Here is an 18464-nt window from a genome sequence, read left to right as displayed (position 1 = left end):
GGTCTGGCTTATGAAAACAAAAAGTTGTATTTACTGCATATATATTTCCCAAAGTGTAATAGCTGGTGAAGAAGTCACTGTCATCCAGAGCTGCGTGGACCACTACAGCGGCATCTGCAGAGAAGTGTGCCCTATGCAGAACATTTGCCAAGTTGACCAGGGCAATGTCTTTATTGTGCCTAAAAGAGAAGGAGAGGCGCAATTAGATGTAAGGAGAAAAGCACGTGCTCCATGATTCTGTGTAACTACTCGACAAGGGAAAATTACATTTGAAGTTATTGAACTTAGAAAAATAAGTTTGAGTGTACTGACAGATGGAAAAAATAACTTAAGAAAATCATACTGTTACATTCTTATAACTGATGCGGCTTATTCAATCTGATAACTACAAATTTTGCCACAAAAATAAGGTCTGGCAGGCATTTTATGACTTTAAAATGTATTTAGGGCTCATTATTTGCTTTGAGAAAAATTTAATTTATGCTAATTCCTCCAGGCAAGGTCCTTATATTTAAGTCTCAAGTGAATCAGAGGGCGTCTACATTATATATCCTTTCCTTAATGGAAATCAGAAGAATATTATGCTATTATCACTGTAAACTCTTTGACATCTGCCATTTTTTGGTGATGGGACTAAATTCTTTCAACAGGGATAGAGGAGAGTCTAAGTACAACACAATGCTTCTTCATATCACTTTCTTATGTGGAGAATCAGAAGTCCAGAAAGGGAGAAATCTTACCTGGAAGAAAAGTGAAGTGCTCTCATGGCACATTCCACTACTTGATATGGCTCATTCTTTATTCTCCAATAAAATGAAGCCATGTTATACAGTACCCATGAGGAAGAATTCTAGACATTAAACAAATAAAATGACAATGAAACACAACTCAACACACCTTCTTCGATTTAGAACGTGCAAAATGAGCACCTTTACTATTCTGTCTCTTCTGAAATTTAAGATAAAGAACAAGACATTCCAGCAGTGAAGAAGCAGGGGACAAAGTACCAATAAACTACACTTGTCACAAGAGTGTCCTGATCATCAGTTGAGCAAGTAAGCGCCTTCAGGTGTCATCTCCACAGAGAGACCATTCCACTCCAAGCTCTTGTTCCAAGGGGGGAAATTAAGCTGAAAAGCCCACCGAGTGGCCCAAACTTGTTGGTTCCTATTTCGGGACTTTAGAAGTTACGACCTAACCTATTTAGAAATGCCGTTGTTCTAACATGAAATTCCTGAAATTGACTAAATTTCCTATTTATTTAAGTATCTGAATGAGGGTACATATATAAATAGCAAATGACAAGCTGTCCGTTTAGTAAAAGATGAATTTTATTTGTTCTTTTGTCATCTGTATTCACAATCCAAATCTTACCTGCTAAAAATTATGTCTTTAGTATAGAGTAATAAGTGTATTATTTAGTGAAGTTAAATAGGTTTGTTCCTTCTGCGCCTTGATTTTTCGTCTCATAACACATACTACTTTTCAACCACACAGAGGTCAAAACAATGAACTGGACCACGACCACATAAATAGTTTAAGCCCATGAAGAGAAGTTTCAAATTCAGCATGGCAAAAAAAAAGTCATATTAAGTTTTTTAAAAAGTCATAAAGTTTAAGATATATTGAGAAAAATATTTATGACACCATTGTTTACTATTTTTAATACATAAAGAGCTTTAAAAAGAAAGACAAAAATACAAGAGAAAATATAAGAGAACATGGGCCAGAAACATGAAGAGACAATTCAAAAACACAGAACAATGGTCAACTAGCAGGTAAAATGTAAAACTTAACAAAGAATATAAATCTAAAAAATACAAATTTTCCTTTTACAAATATGCAAAGATTAAAAAGAATGCCAAACACCATATTAACTTCAGATATTAACTGTAGAAATGTTAGGTGAGCACAGCATTTCTGGGGGACAGTTTGACATTTATGTAAAAAGCCTTAAAAATATGATTACCCTTTGATGCTTACAATCCCATTATTAAAAATTTATCTTAGGGGTGCCTGGGTGGCTCAGTGAGTAGGTTAAACACCCAACTTTTGATTTTAACTCAGGTTATGATTTTAGGGACATGAGATCCAGCCCCATCACATCAGGTGCAGAGCATGGAGCCTACTTCAAGAATCTCTCTCTCCCCCTCTCACTGCCCACCACCTCCTTACCATCCCCGTGTTGCTTGCTCGGTCTCTTAAAATAAATTATAAGATTAACTAAGTCTTAACTATAGAGATGTGTAAAAATAAAAATACAAAAGACTACATTATAAAACAGTAATTATCTGAGTGTTTTTTTACTTTCTCTTTTATGATTTTTTATATAGTCTGATTTTTTTTTCACAAGGACAAATTGTTTTCTTTAAAAATAGTTATTTTAAAGATTAAAATGAAGTGTAATTCTCATTAATCAGCCTTAAGTATTCTACTTTCAAGGGATGTATACAATTTGTAAGTGATGCAGATGAAGGTGTAACAGTATGTGCAGGTGGTTAAGGGATATGTCACATCCTTTCAGAACTGACTTATGACTTGCTTTTCAGTCTGTTCTGATAACCTTTGAGAAAGTTTTTTTTCAAATCAACAATGCTTTGATTTTTATCTCTTACGTTCAGACTTTCTATCATGAGTTGGGCAAAAAAATTGAATAAAAATTCTATATGAACAGGTGATAACACCATCATAAGTAGAATATTCTGTATATTATAGAATATTGGAAGTAAGAGAAAAATAGATCTTTAAGGAATAAGTTTTTTCTATAAGATTTCTCATAAAATTTCCCCCACAAATCTATAGATGTTTGAATGTCACTGTTAATACCTTCACCTTCTTTTATTTAAGCTTTTTTTTTTAAGTTTTTATTTATTTATGATAGTCACAGAGAGAGAGAGAGAGAGGCAGAGACACAGGCAGAGGGAGAAGCAGGCTCCATGCACCGGGAGCCCGACGTGGGATTTGATCCCGGGTCTCCAGGATCGCGCCCTGGGCCAAAGGCAGGCGCCAAACCGCTGCGCCACCCAGGGATCCCTACCTTCACCTTCTTTTGAACTGTTTTTTTCCTTGGCTCTTAGGACACCACATTCTTCTGGACACCCTTCTGGATCTCTTTGCTGACCTCTCCCTCTTTGCTTCACAGCGAACCATGGGAGGACCAAGGACTCAGAGTGGCCTCTTCTCACACTTCACTTTCCTCCAGATGACCTCATCCAGTCCCATGGCTGCGAACAGTCCCTATGTCATTGTCCTCTACAATATATCCAGCTCTGGCTCCTTCTGGAGTTCAAGTCTCTCTCATCTAGCTATTTCAAATTTAATGTGGCCCCAACAGACTCTATCTTCTCTTCCTGCTTCCCAACCCTGCTCCTCCTTCAAGTTGCTCATGCCAAAACTTCAGGAATTATCCTTGATTTCCCTTTTCCCTCATTCCCCACATCTAACTCATCAGCTTCTAAACATTTCCTAAAATAGTTTAAGTCCCTCCCTTTCTAATGCTAACCACTTAGTCCAAAGTATGTCATCTCTCTCCCCAACTATTGCCAGCCTTAGAACTGGTCTGTTTTCAGTTCTGGTCCCTTCAGTCATTTTTCTATACAAGTTTAAGGGTATATTTTAAAAAATATGAATTGAATTATGTCATTCCTCTGCTCTAGCTTCCCAGCACTCAGGTCTCAGCCCAGAGTCCTCACCCTAATTTTCAGAGCCTACACAGTCTGGCCCTGGTCACCAGGCTCTAACCTTACGGACCTGCATTAATTTTAAGTCACCTGTTATAGACTGAATCTTTTGTGTCTCTCCCTGCCCCCCCTCCCACCATTTTTATGTGGAAGCTTTACCCCCAGTGTGACTGTATGTGAAGACAGGGCCTGTGAAGATGTGGTAAAGGTTAAATGAGGACATAAAAGTAGGGCCCTAATCCAAGAGGGCCAGTTCCCTCATAAGAGGAAGACACTCCAGATCTCTCTCCCACTACATAAAGAGAAGGGGACATGGGAAAACACAGTGAGAAGGTGGTCATCTGCAAGGCAGGGAGAAAGTCTTCACCAGGAGCCAATCAGTCTGCACCTTATCCTGGACTTCCCAACCTCTAGAATTATGAGAAAGAAGTTTCTGTTGTTTAAACCACCTAGTCTGTGATATTTTATGATGACAGCCTGAGCAGACTACACTACTGAGCTCATTAAGGCTTCAGAGCCTTTGCCTTAGCTTAAGAATACTCTTCCTTTATCTCTAACTTTGGTCCCTGTCATTCAGATGTTAGCTTAAACTTTGCCTTTCCAGAGATGACTCCAACTGTTCAATCTAAAGCAGCCACCCAATTACCCAATAATTAAAATTATTTTAATTTTCTATACAGAACTTACCACTATGATCTACTTTTTAAAAAAAAGATTTATTTATTTATTTATGAGAGAGAGAGAGATTGAGAGAGAGAGAGAGAGGCAGAGACACAGGAGGGAGAAGCAGGCTCCATGCCGGATGTCTGACACGGGACTCGATTCCAGAACTCCAGGATTGTGCCCTGGGCCAAAGGCAGGTGCCAAACTGCTGAGCCACCTGGGATCCCCTATGATCTACTTTCAACTTAACCATCCTCTGAAATATATTTTATTTTATTTTATTTTATTTATTTTTTAAAAGATTTTATTTATTCATGATAGACATAGAAAGAGAGAGAGAGAAGGAGGCAGAGACACAGGCAGAGGGAGAAGCAGACTCCATGCAGGGAGCCCGATGTGGGACTCGATCCCGGGACTCCAGAATCACGCCCTGGGCCAAAGGCAGGTGCTAAACCGCTGAGCCACCCAGGGATCCTCTGAAAGATATTTTAAATCCTACATCAGTTTTACCCTCTTACTCATCAAGTTCTGGGGATGAAATGTGTTACATTATCTTCAGAAAAACAAGATGAAGACAGTAACTTAGCTATAAAAATCATCAAATACATGTATATATAATGTATTTGAATAAACTCTATGCAAATGTTATCCTTTCATTTTATGCAGTACCATTACAATACTGCTTTGGGGGCGCCTGGGTGGCTCAGTCAGTTAAGCATTTTGCTCCTGGTTTTGGCTCGAGTTGTGATCTCGGGGTTGTGGGATCGAGTCCTACATCAGGCTTTCACAAGGGGTATGATGTCTGCCTGAGATTCACTCTTTCTCCCTCTCCCCAGCTCTCATGAATTCGCTCACTTGCTCTCTTTCAAATAAATGAATGAGTGAATGAATAAGTGAATAAATAAATAAATAAAATCTTAAAAAAAACTAGCCTGCATTTCATGGTACTCTTCAGGTGCAGAGTTAAACAAAACAAAACAAAAACAAACCCTGTTTTCTAAATTTCTGTTATGCTGAATGATATACTTAATTTTTTGGGTCCTGTTATGTAATTTCCTATTAATGTTATTTTTTTAATTTTTCTTAATTTTTTTATTTAAGATTTTATTTATTCGGAGAAGCAGGCTCCCTGTAAGAAGCCCGATGCGGAACCCAATCCCAGGACCCTGGGATCACGACCTGAGCCAAAGGCAGACGCTTAACCACTGAGCCACCCAGGCATCTCATGTTTTTAGAAGTATATAGTACTTTAAAAGAAGATTATAGTGATTCTTTTCTTATCCAAAGAATAGCGATGATCTAGAAACTGTAGGTAGGTATTTCTTTTTTTTTTTTGAATTCAGATTTTTGTTTTATTTTTATCATAAATTTATTTTTTATTGGTGTTCAATTTGCCAATATATAGCATAACACCCAGTGCTCATCCCGTCAAGTGCCCACCTCAGTGCCTGTCACCCAGTCACCCCCGCCCACCTCCCCTTCCACTACCCCTAGTTTGTTTCCCAGAGTTAGGAGTCTTTCATGTTCTGTCTCCCTTTTTGCTATTTCCCACTCATTTTTTCTTGTAGGTAGGTATTTCAAAGGCACTAACAAATTTTCTTTCACATTCAAAATATACAATCTACCCTACAAGCTCTGTTGCTTATGTTGGCTTATAATTTGTTTTTTCACGAGTCAATTTAATAAAACTTTTGGCATCCCTTCCTAAAGGGGACTAGACGGCCAATGTTTCTCCTTAGCTTTGAACCATACAGTTTATATTAATGTAATCATATTTAAAATCACTCTAGAAAAAACAATCTAGGCAGGTTATTTTCTGAGGAAAAAAAGACCTGTGCTCAAAGAGTCTCTGGCTGTTTCAATCACTGATGACTTACCTTCTGCAGGCCTTCGTGAATGAGGTGACCTATGTCATCTATACTTCTTCCTAGTCGTTTAGATAAATATGTGAAGATTGGATCTTCTTTAGGTAGTAGAGGTGCAGAAAGATTAACTCTTTCTTGTACACCCTGAAGAGAAGAAGAAAAAAATTGGAAAAAAACAAAGCACAGATACAGAAAATGGAGATCATAAGACAAAAGCTCACAATTAACTCAGTATCTTATAGGATTTCTTTTAAAGGAGTTTTAAAAGGTTGGATATGTTTGTAAGATTATAAAGCTATTTTGAAGGGGAGAAGAAAGAAAAATATTAACAAGCAAGAGACTAAATTACAGAAAAAAATGTAAAAAAAAAAAAAAAATTCCAAATCTCTCTACTTACTCGCAGGTGTTGAAAAGCATGTATACTATATGGCAGTTCTAGAATTTTGGTACAATCAGGTTGCTCAGGGTCTGGAGGGACAGGAGATTCTGTGTCTATATAATCTTCAGGGCTAAAATCAAGAAGCCGGGAGCAATAAGTGAACAAAAGGTAAAAAAATGTCTAATTTTTCCCTAATTGAACTATGCCATCAAAGCATCTCATCTTTACAACCATTATTAGTCAACATTCAACCTTCTTCACACAGCTACTCCTGGAGTCAATATTTTAGGACTTTAACTTAAGGAAATAAATCAAGAGAGAAAATGGGAGACCAAAGAATGTTAGGATTATGAACTTTTTAAAAGCTTTTTAATATTCTTCGTAGAAAAAAAAAAAAATATTCTTCGTAGAAGGGCAGCCCGGGTGGCTCAGCAATTTAGCGCTGCCTTCAGCCCAGGGCATGATCCTGGAGACCCGGGATCGAGACCCCCATTGGGCTCCCTGCAGGGAGCCTGCTTCTCCCTCTGCCTCTGTCTCTGCCCCTCTGTCTCTCTCTCTCTGTGTCTCTCATGAATAAATAAATAAAATATTAAAAAAGAAATTCTTCCTAGAAATTTAAACCAATTTACATTTCTGTTGACAGCCTCTCCAAATTTTTACCAGTTATTGATTTTTAAATATTTTTTCCAATTTGATAGGTGAAAACTATCTAAATGGTTTACTTATTTGATTTTACTGAGAGGTTTTCCACATGTTTATTGGCCATTTCTATTTCTTTTACTATAAATTGTTCAACCATCTACTGTGGTATTATTTTAAAGTGATATTTAAGAATTCTATGTGCAGTGTATTTTGAACTTTCAAATTTCAATAAATCCATTTGTCATCGAAGCTTATTCTCATTAGATACACAAATTCCTATTGATCTGAGAAAGGTCTATTCAGGAAAATGTTAATTGTATTTTTGGAAAGAGATTTTCTTTACCTGATGTCTTTGCTTTCCAAAGTTATGTATGTGCCATCATACAGATCCAGGTCCCCTAAGGGCACCTTAGCTTTGATGCAGTCTGGATCCTCTTTATTATGTCTCTGTTCCAGTCCTGTATCTCTGTCCTCATTCTCTTCTATATGAATTTTTTGAGCAACTAATTGCTTCTGTTGAGAAGACAACAAGAACACAATGGATTTTTCTAATATTTCATTCTAGATACCACATAAGAGAAAGGAGAATTTAACGTGAAGTCAGAGAATCCTCTCTGAAGGAAGACAAGGATTGCGAACACAGCAGTCTCCCCTTATCTGTAGGAGTATATTCCAAGACTCTCAGTGGATGCCCGAAACTGTGGATAGTAGCAAGCCCTATATATACTGTACTTTTTCCCTATACATTTATACTTGTAATGAAGTTTAATTTAAAAATTAAGCACATAAGAGATTAACAACAGTAACTAATAATAATAAAATAGAACAATTATAACAATATACTGTAATAAAAGTTAAGTGAATGTAGTCTCTCTCTCTCAAAATATCCTATTGTACTGTACTTGTCCTTCTTGTGATACTGTGAGATAATAAAATGCCCAGATAAGATGAAGCGAGGTGAGTGATACAGGCATCGTGACACAGTGTTAGACTATTACTGACTTTCTGACTATAGGTCAGAAGGAGGATCATCTGCTTCTGGACCACAGTTGACCCGGGGTAGTGTAGTAACTGAAACCACAGAAAGTGAAACTGTGGATAAGGGGGAATTAATTAGTTAATATAAATAAGCTTTTCTAACAGGTATCCATATATAGAAAGTAACAGAATATGACATTTACAACAGAATTCATAATATGATCTCTGACTACCTATAAGGCTGCATCTGTCTACTTAACTTCCCTGGCACAGAATGGCTCAGCAATTAAAACTCCGTTCAATTGTCCACACATATTCAGTCATTCAAGACATCCAGCATGTTCATACTGCTGACTGGAAAAATTTCCCCTAATGCCTTGTACCCAGGTGAATTCCTGCTACTCACAATTTTTTTTCCAAACATATAAAGAAATTACTTAAAAAACCTATGTTTCCATTACTTAAAAACCTATGTTTCCATTAACCACATCTATCATATGATAACATTTGCCACACTCATTTCAGATTTTTTATAAAGGAAAAATAAAGTAGTTGAAACCTTTCTTTACTGCCTTCAAAATCCCCCCTCCCTTCCCAAAGTTACCACTATGCTGAATTTGTTTGATGTATCATTTCTGTATATAACTTTATAAAATATTACTGTATTACTACCCTTATTCTCTTAAAATATATCTATATCAATATATATATATATTTCCATACATGTGTCCCAAATCAACATCTAGCATTGCTTTGCAAGTTTAAAAATATTATGTAAACAGTATCACACTATGTCATTCTACTACTTATTTTTTTAACTTTACATTATGGTTTTGGGATTTATCTGCAGTGATCAGTATAGCTCTAAACTTTTCATTTTAACAGATGTATAAAAACACATTTCTCCATTCTTCTGTAAACCTTTAGGTTGCTTCTTTTTTATCTTTTTGCTATTAAAAATGCTGTGATGTTCTCTTATAAAAGTCTCTGTGCACACGTATAAAAGATCCAGCAGGGGTAAAAATGTGGGAAGCAGGGGTCATTATAGGATGTACATTTTCTGACTTGTGCATTATTAATCAATTACTAATCAATCTGCCTTTCAAAGTTGTTATAACCGCTAGAATTCTACCAGCAAATTGCAGTAACATCTATATCCCCACAAACTCAGCAACATCACACTTTTTAATTTATGTGAATTTGATGGGCATTAGCTGTTATAATTATTGGGGTAGACTGTATTTACTATTAATGAATTTGCTGCAACTCCTTCCGAAGGGTTGTACACTCACTGTTCTGCTGAACTTCGGTGTGGCCAGTATAACTTACTTTGACAAACGCTAACTTGAGAAGTGCCATTTAATCCTCTGTTGGGAAACATTTTTAGCAGCAGCGTATGCTTTACTATGTTCTTTTTTTCCCTCAGGTACTGAGAATGGCAACATGCCAGGCAGTGGCTGTTGTGTCAGCCTGGGTTCTGGCACTTGGACCAGAGTGACATTTAATATGACCTTATTGTTTTAAGCCACTAAGATTACTGGGATGTTATTAAATGATATGTTTCCAATTGCTCATTCCCTCCGGACTCTTTTCTTGTAGGTAGGCTATACTACATACTGCCCTATGACTTGGCCATGTGACTTGATCTGGACAATGGAATTTGAGTAGAAAGGGTGTCACTTCTAAGTAGAAACTTTAAACAGGTTTGTGTGCTTGGTTACTCTTCCTTGAGCCTCCACTTTCCTCCATGATATGGCACTGAGATTTTTGGGGCTGTTTGTTGCTAATGCAAAAGTTATCAAATACTGCAACAAAATGTAGCCTATCTTAACCAATCCAATTATTAATGTAACTGAACATATTTTCATGTTTGAGATATTTTATAACTCAACCTTCTAAGTCTGCCTATTTTTCCCGTTTTTTTTTCAATGATTTCCATAAATTTATGAAGAGTGAGTCTGTAAACTCATTCTTTATCAGTTATATGTACTGCAAATATCTTCTCCCAGCTTACAGCTTATGTTTTAATTTTGTTCATGGTGTCACTTGCTAAAGAGAACCTTTTAGTGTTAAGATGCTTAGAACTATGAGTTGTTTTCTTGTGATTTGTGTTTTTAAGGAATCCTTCCCTATTCTAACGTCATAAATAAAATACTGATGAAAAACTTAACAAAAAATAAAGAAAGGGCAAGTAACAGAAATGTAATCTACAGTTCTAATTCTTGTAGTTTATTTGTTAAAGAAGTTGGGTTATTTGTTCTGCAGAGTTTGCCAATCTACAGGATTTTGCTGACTGCATCTCCTAGGTTCATTTAACACATCCCTTTCTTTGTCCTCTGTATTTCCTGAATATTGATAGCACAATCCAGAGGTTCTTAACTTTTTTGTGTTATAGACTTCTTGGCAGTCTGATGAAACCTGTAGACCCCCTTCTCAGAGTCATCTTTTAAATATGTAAAATAAAATATATAGGATGATGAAGAAAACCAATTATACTGAAATAAACAACACTGGAAAACATGATGGTAGATTCATATTTCTTTTGGCAAAAGTACTTGAAAGGTAGCAATACTCTTAAATTTCTAGTATGTTTGCCCATATATTTTCCAACAGGATTTTAATTTATTCAGTTACTTTTACCTTCTCCTAAACATGACAGAAGAGTCTAAGCTTTTAACTAATCACTGAACGTGCTTCAACTCAACTATATATTATTTTTATCTGGCTTTACCTTTCAAAGTGCAAACAATAAGTAAGTGTAGCAACTTCTTTATCAGTACTTTTACTAATTATACAGCCTATGCACGTCTACTGGGTTTACTTTTTCTTTTGTAGAAGTAAATCTTTGATTTTTTTTTTCTAAGTGAGAGTCTGTGGTAAGTAAACTCCGTCTTTGTCAGAAAACATCTCTGCTTTGCCCTCACTCTTGAATGATGGCTTAAAAGAACATAAAATCCTAGTTTGATTGTTTTTCCCTTAGGACTATTGAGGCCATTCCTCCACTGTCTTCTGGCACCTTAAGAAGTCCATCTAGTTGTCACTACTTTGTAGATAAATAATATTCGTTTCATGGCTGTAAGTCTGTATTTCACTAACAAATTTATATCTCCAGCCTGTACCTTTATCCAAGAGTCTCTACTACCTTAATAAAAAACTGATGGGGTCAACATTTTTCATTTTTGTTTTCATCAACATGGTGAATGGCATTTTCCCCCTTCACACACTCCCATTGAAGTCTTTTTATATCATACTGTCTCTTAAAATAGAATGGCAATAAATATATACAATGTGTATATGCACCTGAAAATAAAAACTATTTTCTGCACCACTGCATTTTTGAACACTGTGTTTACATAACAGATAAAGCTTCCAAGCATGAAGCTGTATAAATATACTTATTGTCTTATTCCTAGTTTTTCAAAAAACTAATACTGTTTGTTATTAAGTGAGATCAATGATAGAAAAAAATAGGTCAGACTTTATTAGTACTAAGAGATTTCAAGTTTTCAAGGCACAAAGTGATTAATGCTTTTGCTTCATCATAAAAACACAATATAAGATGACCCTACTTGGGAATTAATAAAAAATACATCTTTAGAGAGTACTGAAACCATTTTTTTTTGTATTTACCCAAACTCTCCAAGCATACGCACAGAGATTATTCCTTTTCATAATTGATGGAAAAGCTTATACATGGAATCTCTGGTTCAAGGATATAGTCAGTCAATAATCAGGCAAAATCCAGGTTAGTCTGTTTCTCTTACTGCTGCTCAAATGTCACTCTAATTAGATGTTTTTAAAAATGTGATTTGAAAGTAATATACTCCTATGAAACTGAGAAGAACTGGGCTTAAGAAACAATGTGCTTTCATTTTTCTTTGAATAAATAGCTCCTGTGAAATGCAACAAGTTTCAGCTGCATGTCACATTCCCATTGCCTCACCTCCAATTCTTTGAGGTAGTTAACTGTTGTTTCTTGTCTCATTAATATGACTAAGTCATGGGGATGCTTCAAGTTCATTGGTGAATCCACCTGCAAGCAAGCAATAAATAAAGCTCACATTTCATCAACATTTGCTTGGATTCATAAAGTTTCCTTTAATATGCTTTAAATTACTGTTCAACCACCATTATAATCAGTGTTAGGTGCTCAGTAAAACTCAAGGAGTACTTCAAAAGTGACTGTGCATAAATTAGAGCAAAGAGAATGATACGTATAATAGCTGCCCCTTGAATTCCAACATTAAAGAGTAAGCTTTTGAAGCAAATATTCTAACTTGGTCAGTTATATAAAAAAATATTCAGGAAGAAAAGTATTTGGCAATGAATGATAAGGTAAATTCCTCAAAAAGATAATCCACACCTAGAATAATAAAAAAGGAATTGTCTTGACAGAATATTCCATTTCTTTTTTTTTTTTTTTAATATTTATTTATTTATTTATTATGATAGTCACAGAGAGAGAGAGAGAGAGAGAGAGGCAGAGACACAGGCAGAGGGAGAAGCAGGCTCCATGCACCGGGAGCCTGATGTGGGATTCGATCCCGGGTCTCTAGGATCACGCCCTGGGCCAAAGGCAGGCGCCAAACCGCTGCGCCACCCAGGGATCCCAAATATTCCATTTCTGAACAGGCTTGGAGTGATAAAAGGAAAATACTAAAAGCACCTATATTTTTGAAGGCTATCTGTAGAAGCCATAAGTCAAAGTTAATATAAAATAATCTTGAGATTTATTATTTACAACTCATGTTCTCTGGAACATAAACAAGTGACTATGTTGTGGAAGATGTAGGGAAAATGAACCTCATGCTAGTAGCAGGCTTATAAATTTGTTCTTGTCTATCAATAAGGGAAAAGAGAAGGGTGCCTGGGTGGCTCAGCTGGTTAAGTGTCCGACTCTTAATCTCAGCTTAGGTCTTGATCTCAGGGTCGTTCCACTCTGGCCGTGGAACCTACTTAAAAACATAACAATAAGGGAAGAGAGAAATCCACTGTCTAAATGGGATACAAAGGGCATCTGGGCAGCTCGGTTGGTTTAGTGGCTGCCTTCAGCTCAGGTCATGATCCTAGGGTCTTGGGATTGAGCCCTGTATTGAGCTCCCTGCTCAGCAAGGAGTCTGCTTTTCCCTCTCCCTCTGCCTGCTGATCCTCCCTGCTTGTGCTCTCTTTCTGTGTTAAAATAAATAAAATAATAAAATAAAATAAAATAAAATAAAATAAAATAAAATAAAATAAAATAAAATAAAATACAGAAAGACTAGATCTATGGTCATGGAAGGATGTTCACAATGTATAATTAACTAAAAAGAAAGAGTAATAAGTATACTATGATATTTTAAAGAAATTGCATGTATATATTTTTATAGAAATAGGTATACACATGCCTCTATACACACAAAACTAACTTTACAGTGGTTTCTTTTGGGAACTGGGATAAAGAAGAGAGGCCTACTCATGTTTTATATACTTGTATATTTTTAAACTGTTTATAATGTATACATAATACATTTAAAATAAAGAGAAAACAACACACGTATGCACACATATACATGGTTTTTGAATTTCAGAAAAATCTGGCCTTGGCATCTAAGGGATGAGATAAAGTTCCTGCTATTCCATGGTGCTAGACTGGAGCTGTCAAATTACATACCAGCCCTTCAGGAAGTTCCACTTTAAGAAAAAACTCTCTTTTGGTAACCTAAGAAACTGGTATCAGCTTAACTAATCAAATTGAGAAATAGTTTTTGAAAATTTATTTATTTGAGAGAGCAAGCATACAAGAGAGCCAGTGGAGCAGCAGGGAAGAGAGAGAAAATCCCCAGCAGACTCTATGCTGAGCACAGAGCCCAACACCGGGCATCATCTCATGACCCTGAGATGATGACCTGGTTTAACAGACTGAACCACCCAGGTCCCACTACAGCTAGTTTTTTAAGCAGGGAAGGTAGGCTTGCATAGATGTTGGTGATACAAGAGCCTATTAAAACAAAATTTTTTAAAAGATTTTATTTATCTATTTATTTATTTAAGAGCTGAGCCCCCCTCCCCCCAAATTTTTTTAAAGAGGTAATAAGAACATGAAATAAAGTTGGACAGTTGTTTTAATAATATGCATTAAATTGGACAATGTTAGGTGACTACAGATAAAACTCATCTGCCTTTGCTCATTCAATCATCTCACAGATGCCAGGGGAAAAAGAGATGCTAGTCCAGAGTAACTTCCATACTTTCATTGCAATTATTTAAACTACATAATTATTATTATTTAGTTATGAATGCTTATTATAGCCCATGGTCTTGCTTTTAAGATGAGATCCCTTCACCCCTCCCCTTGGCCTTCCCACTATATATTGGAATCCATGTCAGAACTAGACTGACTGAATTTAAAAGGCACTAAAAATAAAATAGCAAGGCCTATAGTATTTGACCACCTGAGATGCAAATCTCCTTTATCAAACAAAGCTAGCAAAAGCCATCAAGCAAAATGCTACGTTTATCTCAATAAGAAAATTTTGCTTTTCTTTTCATAGTATTTGAACATATGCCCAACAGTCAAATGCATGTGGGACAGGGAAAGCTACTATAATGGGTTGAATATGGACTGATTTAATTCCAAAGCCTGTCGATCTTTTTTTACAACACGGAATATATTACACCACACTGTAATTTTTACAGAGAAGATGTAAAAGCTACAGCCAGTGGCCAGAGTGCAAAAGAACTTCATAAGGAGGCCAAAGAAAGTCTGCTTACTTTGCTACTTTGTCCAGAACTTGAAGAGGTAGCTATTTTACACATGACTCTATAAGTATTTCTCAACAAGATTTTAAGGAAAACAATAACAACAAAACCAAAAAAAAAAAAGGGGGTAAGGGAAGGAATGCTGGAGTATGATATCCCAATTCCAAAATACCTAAACAATCTGTTCACTTGGAGAAACTCAAGAAGAATGAAAGAATGAGATCAATGAAGATTTACACTGAAGAAATACTGAAAGCACCATCTTAGTTTTAGATTAAAAGGATACTAATCAGGGCTTTATCATATTTGCATAGCATGGGATTGGCCACCATTCAATTGTGAGGAAGTTCTTTTCACTTCCTAAAAGCTTTAAGTTGAACAAAGATACCAGAGCTAAAGGAGGTATAAAGATAAGATTATTAGCAGAAGGAAGGAAGGGAGCCCAGACAGCTGTGCTTCTCTTTTTGACATGGCAGCAAATGGCATGGATCTTTGCCAGATAGTGTTGGTTGCAGATTTATAGCCTGACATGTATTTTTATTGAGGTAACCTCAAGTTCTTAAAATTTAAGACTTTAAAATTATCTTTGGCAAATGCCAATCAGCTTGAATTTCTCCCGTCTTGAACAGTTCCCCTGCTTAGGTTACAAAGAGAGTTTATTTGTGAAGATTACAATGTCCATTCAACGAATAAAGGTTTATTAAGCCTCTATAAACCAGGCCCACTATGTCAATATTTGAAGCCTATGTATTCCAATTTTATACACAATGTGGATGCCTTCAAAATCTTCAGCATTTAGAAGAGGCTGTTACCAGCCCAGGAGCAAAAAGTGACAGGAATTAGAGAGGTAGGTTAAAAAGGACATGACACATACATTATATCTCAAAGCACCTTATTAGGGCTTTTTTTCACAAGGGACAAGCAACCCTGCAAACTTCTGTTACTTCATAGTATAATAAATGATGGTTGTAATGACCTGAATCATAAAGAAAAAAGGAATTATTTTCAATTGGTTCTACTTAAGATGGTGAAAAGTATGAAATATATTTTAGAGCAAAGTTTATACTGCAGAGAAAAACTGACCAAGTATTTGAAAATTGGCTAAATGGACTTGTATTACACAGAATGATTCATTCTCTAAGAGTTCTCAACTCAATTTCATTTTCCTCTGGATACATTATATAAGTACATGTGTCCAATTATATATAATGGCAGTAAATATCTTACTAAGTTCATTTTCATAGATTTCAAAATTTGCTGCTGTCTCTATCACTAATACCTACATGTCTAATCTGAAGCCCTAACTCTTATGAATTTAGGAAATTCACATGGTAACAGAGGGAAATGTAACAATATAACAATGATTACTTCACTGCCAAATCAAATAAAGGGTGAATACTTTAAACTTAAAATAACCAGGCTAAGGATATAAACATTTTTGAGTTCTATAAGAGCAAGAGTGAGTCCCTCACCACTGGTCCTTTATGACAGGAAATTGAGTGTTTCCATATATATTAATTCCAGCTCTCATATGCAACTTCTTCTTCACATATGCTGGACATTCTTACCTGTTATTTTTTTTTAAATAATTTATTCATTCATTCATTCATTCATTGAGAGACACAGAGAGAGGCAGAGACACAGGCAGAGGGAGAAGCAGGCTCCTTGCAGGGAGCCGGATGCAGGGCTCGGTCCCAGGACCCCGGGGTCCCGACCTGAGCCCAAGGCAGACTTCCAACCACTGAGCCACCCAGGTGTCCCTTGCCTGTTTTTTAATGGTATTCAAATAAGTACATGAGTGTAGCATTACTGAAATCTTATAATACACCATACCCATTTTTTAATCATTCCCCGTAATTAGAAAGTAGAGATGGATTATTTTAAATCTTTTATTCAGAATTTTTGATTATTTATTGAGACTGTATGATGGAAAACATAAATAAAAATCTTCAAAGCAATGAAGATTTTACTTCTACCTTAAGTGATTCCACTAAGTGGGCATTTATTGTTTTTGTGTTCTAGTATCTGCAATCCCCTTCTTGTGGCAAAAGCACCTGCCTTGCTTGGGTGGAAGCATCCTTCCCCACATGGGAAGCCCTAATCAGTGGATTCCTTTCCCTTGGTCACAGTGATTATTTCCGAGAAGGGGCATCAACCCAGTGGTCAGCTGGTTCTAAAGAAACTGTAGTCTAAAACTTTTGTTTGACTTATGGGAACTAGCCATCTTGTAGTCACAGGGTGACTGGGAATGGGGTTAAAGAAAGAGAGAAATGAAGACAGAATAAACCTATCATGGCTATAGGCTGTTTCAGCCCTGGATCAGATTGTATTTGCAGCACTTAGAATCTGTTCAAACATTCCAATAAAAATTTTCAATACCAAAGTCTTGATGGTATTTCCAAACTTTGGTGAATTTTCTTAGGTCCTCTACCTAGGGTATCTTCTTACCCTCGTGGCTCTTTTCAGACTTCCTATCCCTTTGCACGTGCTAATTCTCCTACTTGGAACACACATCGATCCTTATGTTTTTGGCGAAGGCCAAATGACTGGGCTCAAAGGACATTTCTTTTGTGAAGCCACATCCTTCTCTTGAGTTTCCACAGTACTCTTTACACACTTCTTTTTATTTTAAAAATTTTTTTAAATTTTTTATTTATTTATGATAGTCACAGAGAGAGAGAGAGAGAGAGAGAGAGAGAGAGGCAGAGACACAGGCAGAGGGAGCAGCAGGCTCCATGCACCGGGAGCCCGACGTGGGATTCGATCCCGGGTCTCCAGGATCGCGCCCTGGGCCAAAGGCAGGCGCCAAACCGCTGCGCCACCCAGGGATCCCACTTCTTTAAAAGTATTTATTACATTGTTTAATTACTGTATGTCTGTCTCTCCAAAAAATTTTTTTAAAAAAATTTCTTTCTACTTCCAGTACTTAATATGCTTTCAGGTACATGTTAGACATGAACACTGTTGACTGCTTGTTGAAGTTGTCTGATGTCACATTTGTTATAGAATCCATCTCCATCGGGATTATCATTCAGTGATGACTGACTATCTGCAAAGGAGGCAAAGTGGCTAGGCCTCCAGGAATCATGAAAAAATAAGTCCTTGACAGGTCTATGACCAGCTGTGTGACCTTAAGCAAATCACCTTCCCTATGCAGGCTTCCATTTCCTCATCTATAAACTGAGGGGGAACCTAACCTGATGACTCTGAAGTTCCTTATACCTTTTACATCCGTCCTCCATAAAAGATTTAACACTACCATAAAAGCGTCACCTTTTGCCAGTCTCACATCACTGAAGCAATCTAATGTTCAAATGAACGAAATGATCATTCTTCCAATTTGCCCATATAAATTTGCACTCACTCTAGGTGGGGACTCTTTCCAAAGTTGTAGCTAAAACCTTCCTTCAAACTGTCAATTTGTCAAATTAAACCAAGGTTCCAATTAGCAGTGGCTATTTATTTGAGCAGTTAGGTTGTTCATTGTATCATAAGCAAAATCAGCTCTCCCTCTCCTTA

The 18464-nt window shown here is 36.5% G+C and overlaps 1 protein-coding gene and 1 long non-coding RNA gene across 4 annotated transcripts in view; one reads left to right on the top strand and one right to left on the bottom strand.

The window, feature by feature from the left end:
• The window catches only part of TTC17 (tetratricopeptide repeat domain 17), a 116640-nt gene that overhangs the window by 82370 nt on the left and 15806 nt on the right, over positions 1-18464 (bottom strand). For all 3 annotated transcript variants that reach the window (XM_077863665.1, XM_077863663.1, XM_077863664.1), the window contains exons 2-7: positions 12151-12240; positions 7573-7742; positions 6606-6717; positions 6221-6352; positions 741-850; positions 35-179 (exon numbers count right to left, since the gene is read on the bottom strand). In XM_077863665.1, coding sequence (XP_077719791.1) covers positions 35-179; positions 741-850; positions 6221-6352; positions 6606-6717; positions 7573-7742; positions 12151-12240 — 759 coding nt within the window. The remainder of the gene's footprint in view (positions 1-34; positions 180-740; positions 851-6220; positions 6353-6605; positions 6718-7572; positions 7743-12150; positions 12241-18464) is intronic.
• On the top strand, positions 6671-9812 carry LOC144292817 (uncharacterized). The gene is made up of 3 exons (XR_013360212.1): positions 6671-6755; positions 7795-7957; positions 9634-9812. It is a non-coding gene; the product is annotated as an uncharacterized LOC144292817 (long non-coding RNA).

The sequence above is a fragment of the Canis aureus genome, chromosome 21 (assembly GCF_053574225.1).
Source record: "Canis aureus isolate CA01 chromosome 21, VMU_Caureus_v.1.0, whole genome shotgun sequence".
Lineage (NCBI taxonomy): Eukaryota > Metazoa > Chordata > Mammalia > Carnivora > Canidae > Canis > Canis aureus.
This window is presented reverse-complemented; position numbering and strand designations above follow the sequence as displayed.